The 12,500-nt window shown below is 34.4% G+C and overlaps 2 protein-coding genes across 2 annotated transcripts in view; both read left to right on the top strand.

Moving 5' to 3' along the window:
* LOC133550094 (rab GTPase-activating protein 1-like) overlaps positions 1 to 1,792 on the top strand; it is a 23,695-nt gene extending 21,903 nt beyond the window's left edge. Inside the window, exon 8 of the mRNA XM_061896165.1 lies at positions 1,205 to 1,792. Within this exon, the coding sequence (XP_061752149.1) occupies positions 1,205 to 1,402 (198 nt within the window). The 3' untranslated portion in view covers positions 1,403 to 1,792. The remainder of the gene's footprint in view (positions 1 to 1,204) is intronic.
* A 4,607-nt stretch (positions 1,793 to 6,399) lies between these two features.
* Positions 6,400 to 12,500, top strand: part of ebi3 (Epstein-Barr virus induced 3) — an 11,498-nt gene continuing 5,397 nt past the window's right edge. Inside the window, exons 1-3 of the mRNA XM_061893753.1 lie at positions 6,400 to 6,565; positions 11,439 to 11,553; positions 11,959 to 12,046. Coding sequence (XP_061749737.1) covers positions 6,493 to 6,565; positions 11,439 to 11,553; positions 11,959 to 12,046 — 276 coding nt within the window. The 5' untranslated portion in view covers positions 6,400 to 6,492. The remainder of the gene's footprint in view (positions 6,566 to 11,438; positions 11,554 to 11,958; positions 12,047 to 12,500) is intronic.

Below are 12,500 nucleotides of genomic sequence, written 5' to 3'. Positions count from 1 at the left end.
CTCAAATAGAATTTAAAAAATCCATGAAAACATTTTAAAGACTTGGTCTTCACTTGTTTAAATAAATTCATTTATTTTTTTACTTTGCTTCTTATAACTTTCAGAAATGACAATTTTAGAGAAAAAACACAACCTTAAAAATTATTTTAGGATTTTTAAACACATATACCTTTTTACCTTTTAAATTCCTTCCCCTTCTTTCCTGACAATTTAAATCAATGTTCAAGTATTTTTTATTTTTATTTTATTATTGTAAAGAATAAGAAATACATTTTCATTTAATCCTTCATTTTAGCTTCTGTTTTTTCGGCAAAAGAATATTTTTGAAATATTTCTTCAAACTTATGATGATTAAAATTGAAAAAAATGATTCTGGTAAATCTAGAAAATCTGTCGAATCAAATTCAAATCTTACTTCAAAGTATTTTGAATTTCTTTTAAAAATTTTGTTCTGGAAAATCTACAAGAAATAATGATTTGTCTTTGTTGGAAATATAGCTTTGTTCAATTTGTTATATATTCTAACAAAGTGCAGATTAAATTTTAACCTATTTAAAACTAAATTCTAAAATTAATCTTAATCAGGAAAAATTACTAATCATGTTCCCTAAATTATTTTTTTATTTTTTTCAAAAACATTCTAACTAGCTAGTTTTTCTATTCATTTTTTTCAGTTGAGTTTTGAATTTGAAAGAGTCGAAATTGAAAATAAACTATGTTTCAAATTTTTTTTTTCGTGTTTTCTCCTCTTTTAAACCGTTCTATTTAGTGTTTTTTTCATCATTTATTCTTTACAAAAAAACCTGTAAATGGAAAAAAAATGTGCAGAAAATACCCATTTTTTAATATATATAGATTTATTTATTAAAGGTAAATTGAGCAAATTGGCTATTTCTGGCAATTTATTGAAGTGTGTATCAAACTGGTAGCCCTTTGCATTAATCAGTACCCAAGAAGTAGCTCTTGGTTTCAAAAAGGTTGGTGACCCCTGATATAGACAAACAAATATTAATGCTGTCAATCCATTTCTGTCGACAAATAGTATAATTCAACAAACGATTCTGGTCGATGACCAGACGTACAAAAAAAAAGCGCAGGGGATAAGACCACAAATGGTCGAGGGGCGTCGACATAAGCGGGTTCCACTGTACATCAGTGAACACGATAGGATTGTGTGGGTTGTAATAAGAAGTGTTTGGTGCAGGAGCTGGAGCACGAGAGAGGCATCCTGGCCAACGACCTCCAGGAGGCCAAGAACAACTGGATCAGCAAGGCCTTCACCTCGCTGCGCACGTCCGCCGACGGAGCCCCGACGTCGGGCTGGAGCCTCAACGCCAGCTCCCTGTCTGGCTGGAAACTGTCATGGCCGCACAACAAAGACGGTCAAAAAGACAATAGCTGACGAGAACACGCTAACGAACTCAGCTGTAATATACGTGGAACGTGGATATATTTTTATGTTTCTGTCAGCGGGGGAACAATATTGGTACCGCGAGAATGAAGTTGTGATGTTTTGTACGTCAGCAATAATGATTGTCTCGTGAGTGCGGAGACAAGGGAGAACAATAAAAGTGAGTGGGAAATTGTTGCTTGTCAAAAAAGTGAAGATGTATGTCCCACACCTGCACAACTGGTTAGACAGCACCTGTGGTTAGAAGTCAACTTAGTCAATACTGCTTGTCTCACACAAACTAAACCTCAATACAATTATAAAATATGTTTTTTTCTTCACATTTTGTTTCAGTATTTTGATTTTATTCTTGTAAATGATTAAAATGTATTTAAATATTTACATTTTTTTCTTACTGTGTGGATGTATATAAATATATATGTATGTATATGTGTAAATATACAGTATTGTATATATGTATATATGTGTATATATATATATATGTACATATACTTATGTACATATATACATATGTACATTTGTATATATGTACATATATATACCCATATGTGTGTATATATGTATGTACGCGCATATATGTATGTGTATACATATGTATGTATGATAATTTAAGTGTATTGATACATATGTATATATATATATATATATATATATATATATATATATATATATATACACATATATATATGTATATACATATATATATTTTTATGTATATATATTCATATAATATGTATATATACATATATATGAATATATAAATGGGTTGATAAATGGGTTGTACTTGTATAGCGCTTTTCTACCTTCAAGGTACTCAAAGCGCTTTGACACTACTTCCACATTCACCCATTCACACACACATTCACACACTGATGGAGGGTGCTGCCATGCAAGGCGCTAACCAGCACCCATCAGGAGCAAGGGTGAAGTGTCTTGCTCAGGACACAACAGACGTGACGAGGTTGGTACTAGGTGGGATTTGAACCCGGGACCCTCGGGTTGCGCACGGCCACTCTCCCACTGCGCCACGCCGTCCCTATATATATATATATATATATACATACATATATATATATATATATACACACACACACACACACACATATATATATATATATATAATATGTATGTATGTATACATATATAAAATATCTATGGTATATTTCATATATATATATATATATATATATATGCAAAATACGATAAGGGTATCGCAACTTGGCTCACCTTTACAGGTACTCGCCCCTGCACCATCTGTGAGCCTGTGGCCTCGCTCTCTTCATCTCTCCTTCTATCAAGGCACCATCGGGACTCTGCATGGCAGGGACGTCCTCCTCCCTGAGTCAAGACTAAGTTTGACCGCATACCTTAACTGGACATCAGTTGGTTGGCATCAGAAGGTTCTCAAATGGGCACCCCCCGTCATTAACGTTTCGTCGAATTAAGCCCATGACGCTTCGGAGGGGCTCGACGGCAGATCCAGCGTCCTGGCTCTACCCCTGCTGAATGCCACCCAACTCTATGTCCCTAGTCCTTCAGTAGGTCGGCTCTGCCACCGCACCTTTCTTTGTATCCAAATCCAGCGTGATGCTTCTTCTGCCCTTTTAGTGGTGTTGGCTACCAGCCGCTTCCTAGCCAGCCCCTCGACCCCCAGCAGTCCGAGGGCTCTCCAGAGCGACCGCCCCGCAAAGCCTCTACAGCCCACCTCCACCGGTAAGTTCCAGGCCTTCCATCCATTTAGCTGGCTCTTGAGGATGAGGGTTTGGTATTTTTTGAGTTTGCGTTCATACGCCTCCTCTATCCTCTCTTCCCAGGGTACTGTCAGCTCGATAAGCACCACCTGTTTAGTTCCTTTAGACCACAGAACAATATCAGGTCTCAGGGTTGTGTGGGCTATCTCCTCTGGGAATTTCAGCTGCTTCTTCAGGTCGACCCGCATCTCCCAGTCGCTTGCCGTGGCCAGGATTCCTTTGTTCCTCCCTCCTGCTGCTGCGCTTTCACCTGCCCTGATGAAGTGGATGAAGCGAGGCCCATTAGAGAGCTGCCTTGTCCTCTTCCTGGCCTGCTCAACACCCTGTGCCAGCTGAGCAAGGATCTGGTCATGACGCCACCGGAACTTGCCATCTGCTAAACTTGAGTGACAAGAGGAGAGGACATGCTCCAGGTTGGCTATCTTTCCACAGAGTGTACAGCTGGGACTCTCTACCATTCCCCAAGTATGCAGGTTTGATGGGGTGGGCAGGACATCATATGTAGAACACAGCAGGAACTTAATCCGGTGGCCTTCCATGCTCCAGATGTCCTTCCAGGTTAGAGATCTGTCTTTTACACTCTCCCATCTAGTCCAGCTGCCTTGTTTGTTCATGGTTACTGCCTTGACATGCCGGCTTTCCTCTTCAGCCTTTCGGACCTCCCTCTGCACCAAGCCTCGCCGCTCCTTTGGGTCAGCTTTGTTCCAATTTGTTCTGGAAGAGCAACCCAGACCAAGTCTTCCCTGGGCTACTGATCCCACAATGTCCGCGTGATGCAGTCGATCCTCCGCCTCCCTCAGCGCTTCGCTAGCTGACCACTTTATGCCTGACCTGACACAATGCCTGCTTGTCGTACTCGCTCGTCTTTGCTGTCTCGTAGCATCATAGCCTGGCGTGTTTTTGTCACCTTGTACTCCTCACCACTGATGTTATTGGCAGCTGTAGCTTGCTTCCTGTGCTGTACAGTCCAATGGAACAGAAGCTTCTTGGACACCCAGCCATCTCCTCAAGTAGGTGTTCAACTTCCTCTCCAGACTCTCAACTGTGGATACAGGTACCTCATAAACTAGGAGTGGCCAGAGCAGACGGGGAGAACCCCATGTTGGTAACCCCAGGCCTTATACTTGCCCGGGAGGCCGCACTTTTCTAGGGATGTCATCCAGGCTTCTGCTTGGCTAAACATTTCTTTCACACTCAGTCGGTCTTTGAGATCTGCCCTGTACCACTTCCCCAAGCACTTCACAGGCTTCTCTTGGACAGTTGGGATGATGTTCTCCCTGATCTTGAAGCGAAACCGTTCCTGAACACGCCCTTTCTTCAGAACTAGGCTTCTGGACTTTGCAGGTTTGAACTCCATCCTTGCCCAATTAGTGAGCTCAATCAGGTCCTCCAAAATGCATCTTCCTTCTGGCACTGATCTTGCTGTGATGGTAAGGTCGTCCATGAACGCTCTAATGGGTAGCATCTGGACTCCGCTTGCAAGGACTGCGCCTCGACATAACTTCTTGCTCAGGACACAACGGACGTGACGAGGTTGGTACTAGGTGGGATTTGAACCCGGGACCCTCGGGTTGCGCACGGCCACTCTCCCACTGCGCCACGCCGTCCCTATATATATATATATATATATACATACATATATATATATATATACACACACACACACACACACATATATATATATATATATAATATGTATGTATGTATACATATATAAAATATCTATGGTATATTTCATATATATATATATATATATATACATATATATGTATGAACCTTCTTCATAATATTTAGGATTTTTTTTCATAACGACTGCAGCTGAGATAGGGTCCAGCGACCCCCCGCAACCCCGAACGGGACAAGTGGTAGGAAATGGATGGATTTATAAGGACTGGAATTTTCTTAATAATACAAATGTCTGCGTTTATACATATATATAATTATTTATTGTATATATATATATATATATATATATATATACATATATATATATATATATATATATATATATATATATATATATATATATATATATATATATATAACTGTTTCTTGAGGGGTTCCCTCAATCATCAGGAGATTTCCTGATGATTGAGGGAACCCCTCATGAAACCGTTCTGTAGAGATGAAGTAGTCTTGTGATTTTTCCCACACCTACATATTGCGCTCTACCACGATATCGAGCACTATTCTCTGGATAATCCAATCAAGACATATATATATATATATATTTAGATTTGATGTATTTAAAAACCTCTATGTTTATATATACACATATGTACAGTATATATACATATATGGGTGTTGTTGATAAATGGCTTTGGCTTTGCATAGTAGAGTTTTAACTTGCACTTACAGATGTAGCGACCAACTGTAGTTACTGACAGTGGTTTTCCGAAGTGTTCCTGAGCCCATGTGGTGATATCTTTTACATTCTGATGTCACTTTTTATGCAGTACCGCCTGAGGGATCGAAGGTCACGGTCATGCAATGTTACGTGCAGTGATTTCTCCAGATTCTCTAACCCTTTTGGTGATATTACGGACCTTAGACGGTGAAATCCCTAAATTCCTTGCAATAGCAAGTTGAGAAATGTAGTTCTTGAACTGTTCCACAATTTGCTCGCACATTGAGCATTTCATGGAAGCTGATTTTATACCCAATCATGGCACCCACCTGTTCCCAATTAGCCTGTTCACCTATTGGATGTTCCAAATAAGTGTTTGATGAGCATTCTCCAACTTTCTCAGTCTTTTTAGCCACTTGTGCCAGCTTTTTTGAAGCATGTCGCAGGCATCAAATTCCAAATGAGCTAATATTTGCAAAAAAATAACATAATTTTTCAGTTTGAACATTAAATATCTTGTCTTTGCAGTCCATTTAATTGAATATAAGTTGAAAAGGTTTTTGCAAATCATTATATTCTGTTTTTATTTACCATTTACACAACGTGGCAACTTCAAGTTGTATGGCTTTTAATCGCTTTTAAAATGTGACTAAATCGTGTTATCTTAGTTTACGCCTAGCCGCCATGTACATGTCAGTGATCCATATTCCTATAGTGTACACAATGTATGTAGTTATTATGTTTGGAATGAATGCCGCCATGAAAGACAGAACTGAACATTCCTGCTTGATGACGTGACAAAACTAGCGCTCGTTTCTATTCGAGGGCTTTTCCTCTGATGCGCCTCACCTTCCTCTTTCACTTTCAGTGTCGCCGCGTCTTAAGAGCAGCTGCCGCCGACACGGCCAACAATCAGCAGCCGCCTCCTTCACTGTGCACCACGGCTTGAGTGTGGAATAGATAGAAGGAGAAGAGCAGCAAAAATGATGCCGAGTGTGTGCTGTTGGACTCTACTGCTCGCTTTGCTGGCAGGTCAGCCTGCAGAAACATCAACTGGTGAGTAGTTTTCATACTTTTTGTCTACTTCCAATACCATATCATTGCTTGAAATGTCAAATATTGTGTGTTTTTCTTTTGTTTTGTTTTTTTACAGCAAATGATAGTTTTGTGCTCCTACAATGACATTTTTTATCACATCAAAAATATTACAAAACATATGTGATGCACTGCCAAAATTTACCAAAATTGTCACATAAAAAAATTTGAAAAAGTACAAATTGTGCACAATTATCAATTAAAATTTTTGGCAATATTTGTATACTTATAAAAAAAGAATTACAACATTTTGTCATGTTAATTAATGCTGAAAAAAAGTACAAAATAGACAGAAATGTGTATGAAAACATAAGTAAAAAAATATAAAAATTTAATTCATGTATTACTAATAATAATTGAAAAAGATTAAAAACACATCGGACAAAAATATGTGCTAATTCATGCTAAAATTGTTCAATTTTACACATTAATAAAACACTTTGGTTGTATTTAATTTGACAAAAACACTTGCATTAAAGGATGGACAGAAACTGTTACATTTGTGCCTTTAATAAATACAAATGGGAAAACATTTTGGAGAAAACGTTATTTCAAATCCTGCCAAAAATGCAATATTTTACTCATGAATAAGGAAAAATATATATTTTTTTAATTTGACAAACGTTTTGTACTAAAGTTTTGACAGAAACTGTTACATTTGTGCCTTTAATAAATACAAATGGGAAAATATTTTGGACAAAATATTGTGTCAAATCCTGCCAAAATTGCAATATTTTACTCATGAATAAGGAAAAATATATATATATTTAATTTGACAAAGTTTTGTATTAAAGTTTTGACAGAAACTGTTACATTTGTGCCTTTAATAAATACAAATGGGAAAATATTTTGGACAAAATATTGTGTCAAATCCTGCTAAAATTGCTATATTTTACTCATGAATAAGGAAAAATATATATTTTTTTAATTTGACAAACGTTTTGTATTAAAGTTTTGACAGAAGCTGTTACATTTGTCACTTAAATAAGAACAAACAAAGGAAAAAAAAACACATTAGGCAAAATGTGTAAAATTCTGCCAAAATTTATATATTTTACTCATGAATAAGGGAAACACCTTTTTTTTAATTTGACAAAGTTTTTGAATCAAATTATTGACGGAAATGGTTACATTTCTCACTTAAAAAACAGAAAACAAAGGAAAGAAAACACATTGGACAACATGTTGTGTAAAATGCTGCCAAAATTGATATATATTACTCATGAAAAAGGGAAAAATATTTTTTTTCAAAATATGACAAAGGTTTTGTATTAAAGTAATGAAAGAAACTGTTAAGTTTGTCCCTTTAATAAATACAAATGGGAAAAAAAAAATTGGACAAAATGTTGTGTCAAATGCTGTCAAAATTGCTATTTTTTTATCACATGAATAAGTAAAACAAATATATTCTTAAATTTGACAAAGGTTTTGGATTAAAGTACTGACCGAAACTGCTAGATTTGTCACTTAAATTTTTTTATTAAATACATAAAAATGAAAACATTTTTACAAAATGTTGTGTAAAATGCTGCCAAAAATGCTATATTTTACTCATGAATAAGGGGAAAAATATTTTTGAAAATTTGACACAACCTTTGTAAAAATGTTACGTTTGTCCCCTAAATTATTAAAGGAAAAAATATTGGACAAAATGTTGTATTAGAATGCAGAATCACTATATTTTACACATTAATCAGGTAAAAAAAAATATTTAGAAAAAAAATGGACAAAACCTTCGTATTAAAGTATTGACAGAAACTGTTACATTTGTCACTTAAAGTAATAAAAATAGAAAAACAAAATGTTTCTGCCAAAATGTCTTTATTTTACATGTGAATAAGGAAAACATATATTTTTTTTTATTTGACAGACTTTTGTATTAAAGTGTTGCCCCAAAAATTACAAAAAAATTGAAAAATACTTAAACTGCTAATGTTGTTTTAAAATATTTTACATGTGAATACATTTCTTCTTTTTTTTCTTTTTTTCTTTTTGTTTTTTATAAATTGGACTCATTTTTCTATTAAAGTTCTACCAAAAATGGTTACATTTATCCCTAAAATGTAAAAAGAAATAGATTAAAACAATTTTTTTTACAAAATGTGTAAAATGCTGCCAAAATTGCTATATTTTACTCATGAATAAGGGGAAAATATTTTTTTTAATACAAAACTTTTGTAAAAATGTTACGTTTGTCCCTTGAAATATTAAAGGAAAAAAATATTGGAGAAAATAGTTTATTAGAATGCAGAATCACTGTATTTTACACATGAATCTGGCAAAAAAAAAAATATTTTGAAAAAAAAATGGGCAAAACCTTCGTATTAAAGTATTGACAGAAACTGTTACATTTGTCACTTAAAGTAATAAAAATAGAAAAACAAAATGTTTCTGCCAAAATCTCTTTATTTTACATGTGAATAAGGAAAACATATATACATTTTTTTATTTCACAGACTTTTGTATTAATGTTTTGCCAGAAAAAAAAGTTTTATGTGTCACTTAAATTATTAAAAAATAGAAAAATACTTAAACTGCTAATATTGTTTTACAATATTTTACACGTGAATACATTTCTTTTTTTTTTTTTTTTTTATATAAATTGGTCTCATTTTTCTATTAAAGTTCTACCAAAAATGGTTACATTTGTCCCTAAAATGTAAAAAAAAATTGATTAAAACATTTTCTTTTACAAAATGTGTAAAATGCTGCCAAATTTGCTATATTTTACTCATGAATAAGGGGAAAATATTTTTTTTAATTTGACAAAACTTTTGTAAAAATGTTACGTTTGTCCCTTAAATTATTAAAGGAAAAATATTGGACAAAATGGTGTATTAGAATGCAGAATCACTATATTTTACACATGAATCCGGTAAAAAAAATATTCTGAAAAAAATGGACAAAACCTTCGTATTAAAGTATTGACAGAAACTGTTATATTTGTCACTTAAAGTAATAAAAATAGAAAAACAAAATGTTTTCTTCCAAAATCTCTTTATTTTACATGTGAAGTTGTTTTACAATATTTTACATGTGAATACATTTCTTCTTTTTTTTTTTTTTTTTATATAAATTGGACTCATTTTTCTATTAAAACGGTTACATTTGTCACTAAAATGTAAAAAAATTTTGATTTAAACATTTTTTTTTTTTTTACAAAATGTGTAAAATGCTGCCAAAATTGCTATATTTTACTCATGAATAAGGGGAAAATATTTTTTTTAAATTTGACAAAACTTCTGTAAAAATGTTACGTTTGTCCCTTAAATTATTAAAGGAAAAAATATTGGACAAAATGGTGTATTAGAATGCAGAATCACTATATTTTACACATGAATCTGGTAAAAAAATATATATTTAGAAAAAAAAAATGGACAAAACCTTTTGTATTAAAGTATTGACAGAAACTGTTACATTTGTCACTTAAATAGAAAAACAAAATGTTTCTGCCAAAAATTTTTTTAAATTTGACAGGCTTTGGTATTAAAATATTGCCAAAAATAATTACATTTGTCACTTAAATTAATAAAAAATAGAATAACACTTAGTAAAAAAAATACTTAAACTGCTAATACTGTTTTACAATATTTTACACGTGAATACATTTCTTCTTCTTTTTTTTTTTAAATTAGACCCATTTTTTTATTAAAGTACTGCCAAAAATGCTTACATTTGTCACTTAAAACAAAAAAAGGGAGAATAAATTGGACAAAATACCGTCTTAAAATGCTGCCAAAATACACATTACAGTATATACATATATATATATATATATATATATACATATATATATATATATATATATACATATATATATATATATATATATATATATACATATACATATATATATATTACACAGTCCAGTCACTTGTGTAGAAAATAGACACTTTTTTATTTGATTAGCGGCATAGCTCGGTTGGTAGAGTGGCCGTGCCAGCAACTTGAGGGTTGCAGGTTCGATTCCCGCTTTTGCCATCCTAGTTACTGCCGTTGTGTCCTTGGGCAAGACACTTTACCCACCTGCTCCCAGTGCCACCCACACTGGTTTAAATGTAACTTAGATATTGGGTTTCACTATGTAAAGCGCTTTGAGTCACTAGAGAAAAGCGCTATATAAATATGATTCACAATAGGGAACATCCATCCATCCATCCATTTTCTACCGCTTATTCCCTTTCGGGGTCGCGGGGGGCGCTGGCGCCTATCTCAGCTACAATCGGGCGGAAGGCGGGGTACACCCTGGACAAGTCGCCACCTCATCGCAGGGCCAACACAGATAGACAGACAACATTCACACTCTCATTCACAAACATTAAAAAAAAAAAGTAATTTGTGTTGATTCCTGAATAAAAAATATATATTTTGTAGATAGAAATGTTTTAATTATTGTAATGTATTATTCAAAATGAATGCTTTGATAAAACGTAAAAAGTTTTATCCCCCCCCAAAAAGTTAGGTTATTTTACATCGACAATTTATGTGGATGTTGATGTGGAATTAGCTACTCAGTGGCATAGTGTCCGGCCTGAGATCGGTAGGTCGTGAGTTCAAATCCCGGCTGAGTCATACCAAAGAATATAAAAATGGAACCCATTACCTCCCTGCTTGGCACTCAGCATTAAGGGTTGGAATTGGGGGTTAAATCACCATAAATTATTCCCGGGCGTGGCCACCGTTGCTGCTCACTGCTCCCCTCACCTCCCAGGGGGTGATCAAGGGTGATGGGTCAAATGCAGAGAACAATTTCGCCACACCTAGTGTGTGTGACAATCATTGGTACTTTAACTTTAACAAATACTTTCTTGTATTTTATTTTTTTCTTCTGTAGCTCCTCCCATCAATCTTACAGTGCAATGCTACTGCGCCAGTTATCCCAACGTGACCTTTTGCTCCTGGCCTCAACCTGCAGACTCTCAGCCAGTGAATTACTCCGCATCTTACATGTCAGTCATCAATATTCATCTTCATAAGCATACAATGTGCCTACAACAGTGTGTGTGTGTGTGTGTGTGTGCGCGTGCATATGTGTGAAATTTATCCAATTTAGGGTGGTCCCAAAATGGAGGGATTTTTCAAACTGACTCTGTTGCAAGTCTTGTGTATTCTTTGTAACTTATCTGTGTGTGCTGTGGCTATTGAGGTTTTTTTTCAAACAAAAAAAAAAACTACAAGCTTACCTTTTTTATATTTGCATAGTTTGTATATGTTATTAATGTTGTAAATACAAATCTTTATATCTCTCGAAAGGGTGGTCCTTAAAGGTAGACGTTTTTCAAAGGTCTCAAGAAGGTAACAAGCGTGTGTGTGTGTCGTGTGTGTGTGTGTGTGTGTGTGTGTTTGCCTTTCAGGGAGAGACACCAGCCATCAGTCACCAAGCAGTGTCAACTAATCCCCCCCAACTCTTCATCATCATCATCATCTTCGGGTCATCGTCAGGTACAAATTTGACTTTTTTAAATTCTATAATAAAAACAAGTTGCTAAAGACACACTCACAGTAATCGGTTTTAATTCAATATGGATCAATGAAAAATAAATATTGAAATATTGAACCTACATATTTTTGTCACCTATATAAAAAAAATCCATCCATTTTGTACCACTTGGCCCTTTTGGGGTCACAGAGGGCTTGGAAAAAAAATGCGTATTAAAATAGTGCAAAAATGCAGTATTTATCACATCTTTTAAAAGAATACGGTAAAATGTTTGACAAAAAGGTGTAATAAAATACTAGGGGAAAAAAAATCATATTTGTTGTATCATATTAATTAAGACCAAAATATAAAACAATTTGGAAATAAAATGTGTATTCAAATACAGCCAAACATTTTTTCACCAGCTCAGAAAACATTTGGCTCTCCAAGTAGCACCATAATAGCATACATCAGAAT

This window comes from Nerophis ophidion, linkage group LG03 (assembly GCF_033978795.1).
Source record: "Nerophis ophidion isolate RoL-2023_Sa linkage group LG03, RoL_Noph_v1.0, whole genome shotgun sequence".
In the NCBI taxonomy this organism is placed as follows: Eukaryota; Metazoa; Chordata; class Actinopteri; order Syngnathiformes; family Syngnathidae; genus Nerophis; species Nerophis ophidion.
The sequence above is the reverse complement of the archived record's forward strand: the minus strand, read 5'-3'. Positions and strand labels throughout refer to the sequence as shown.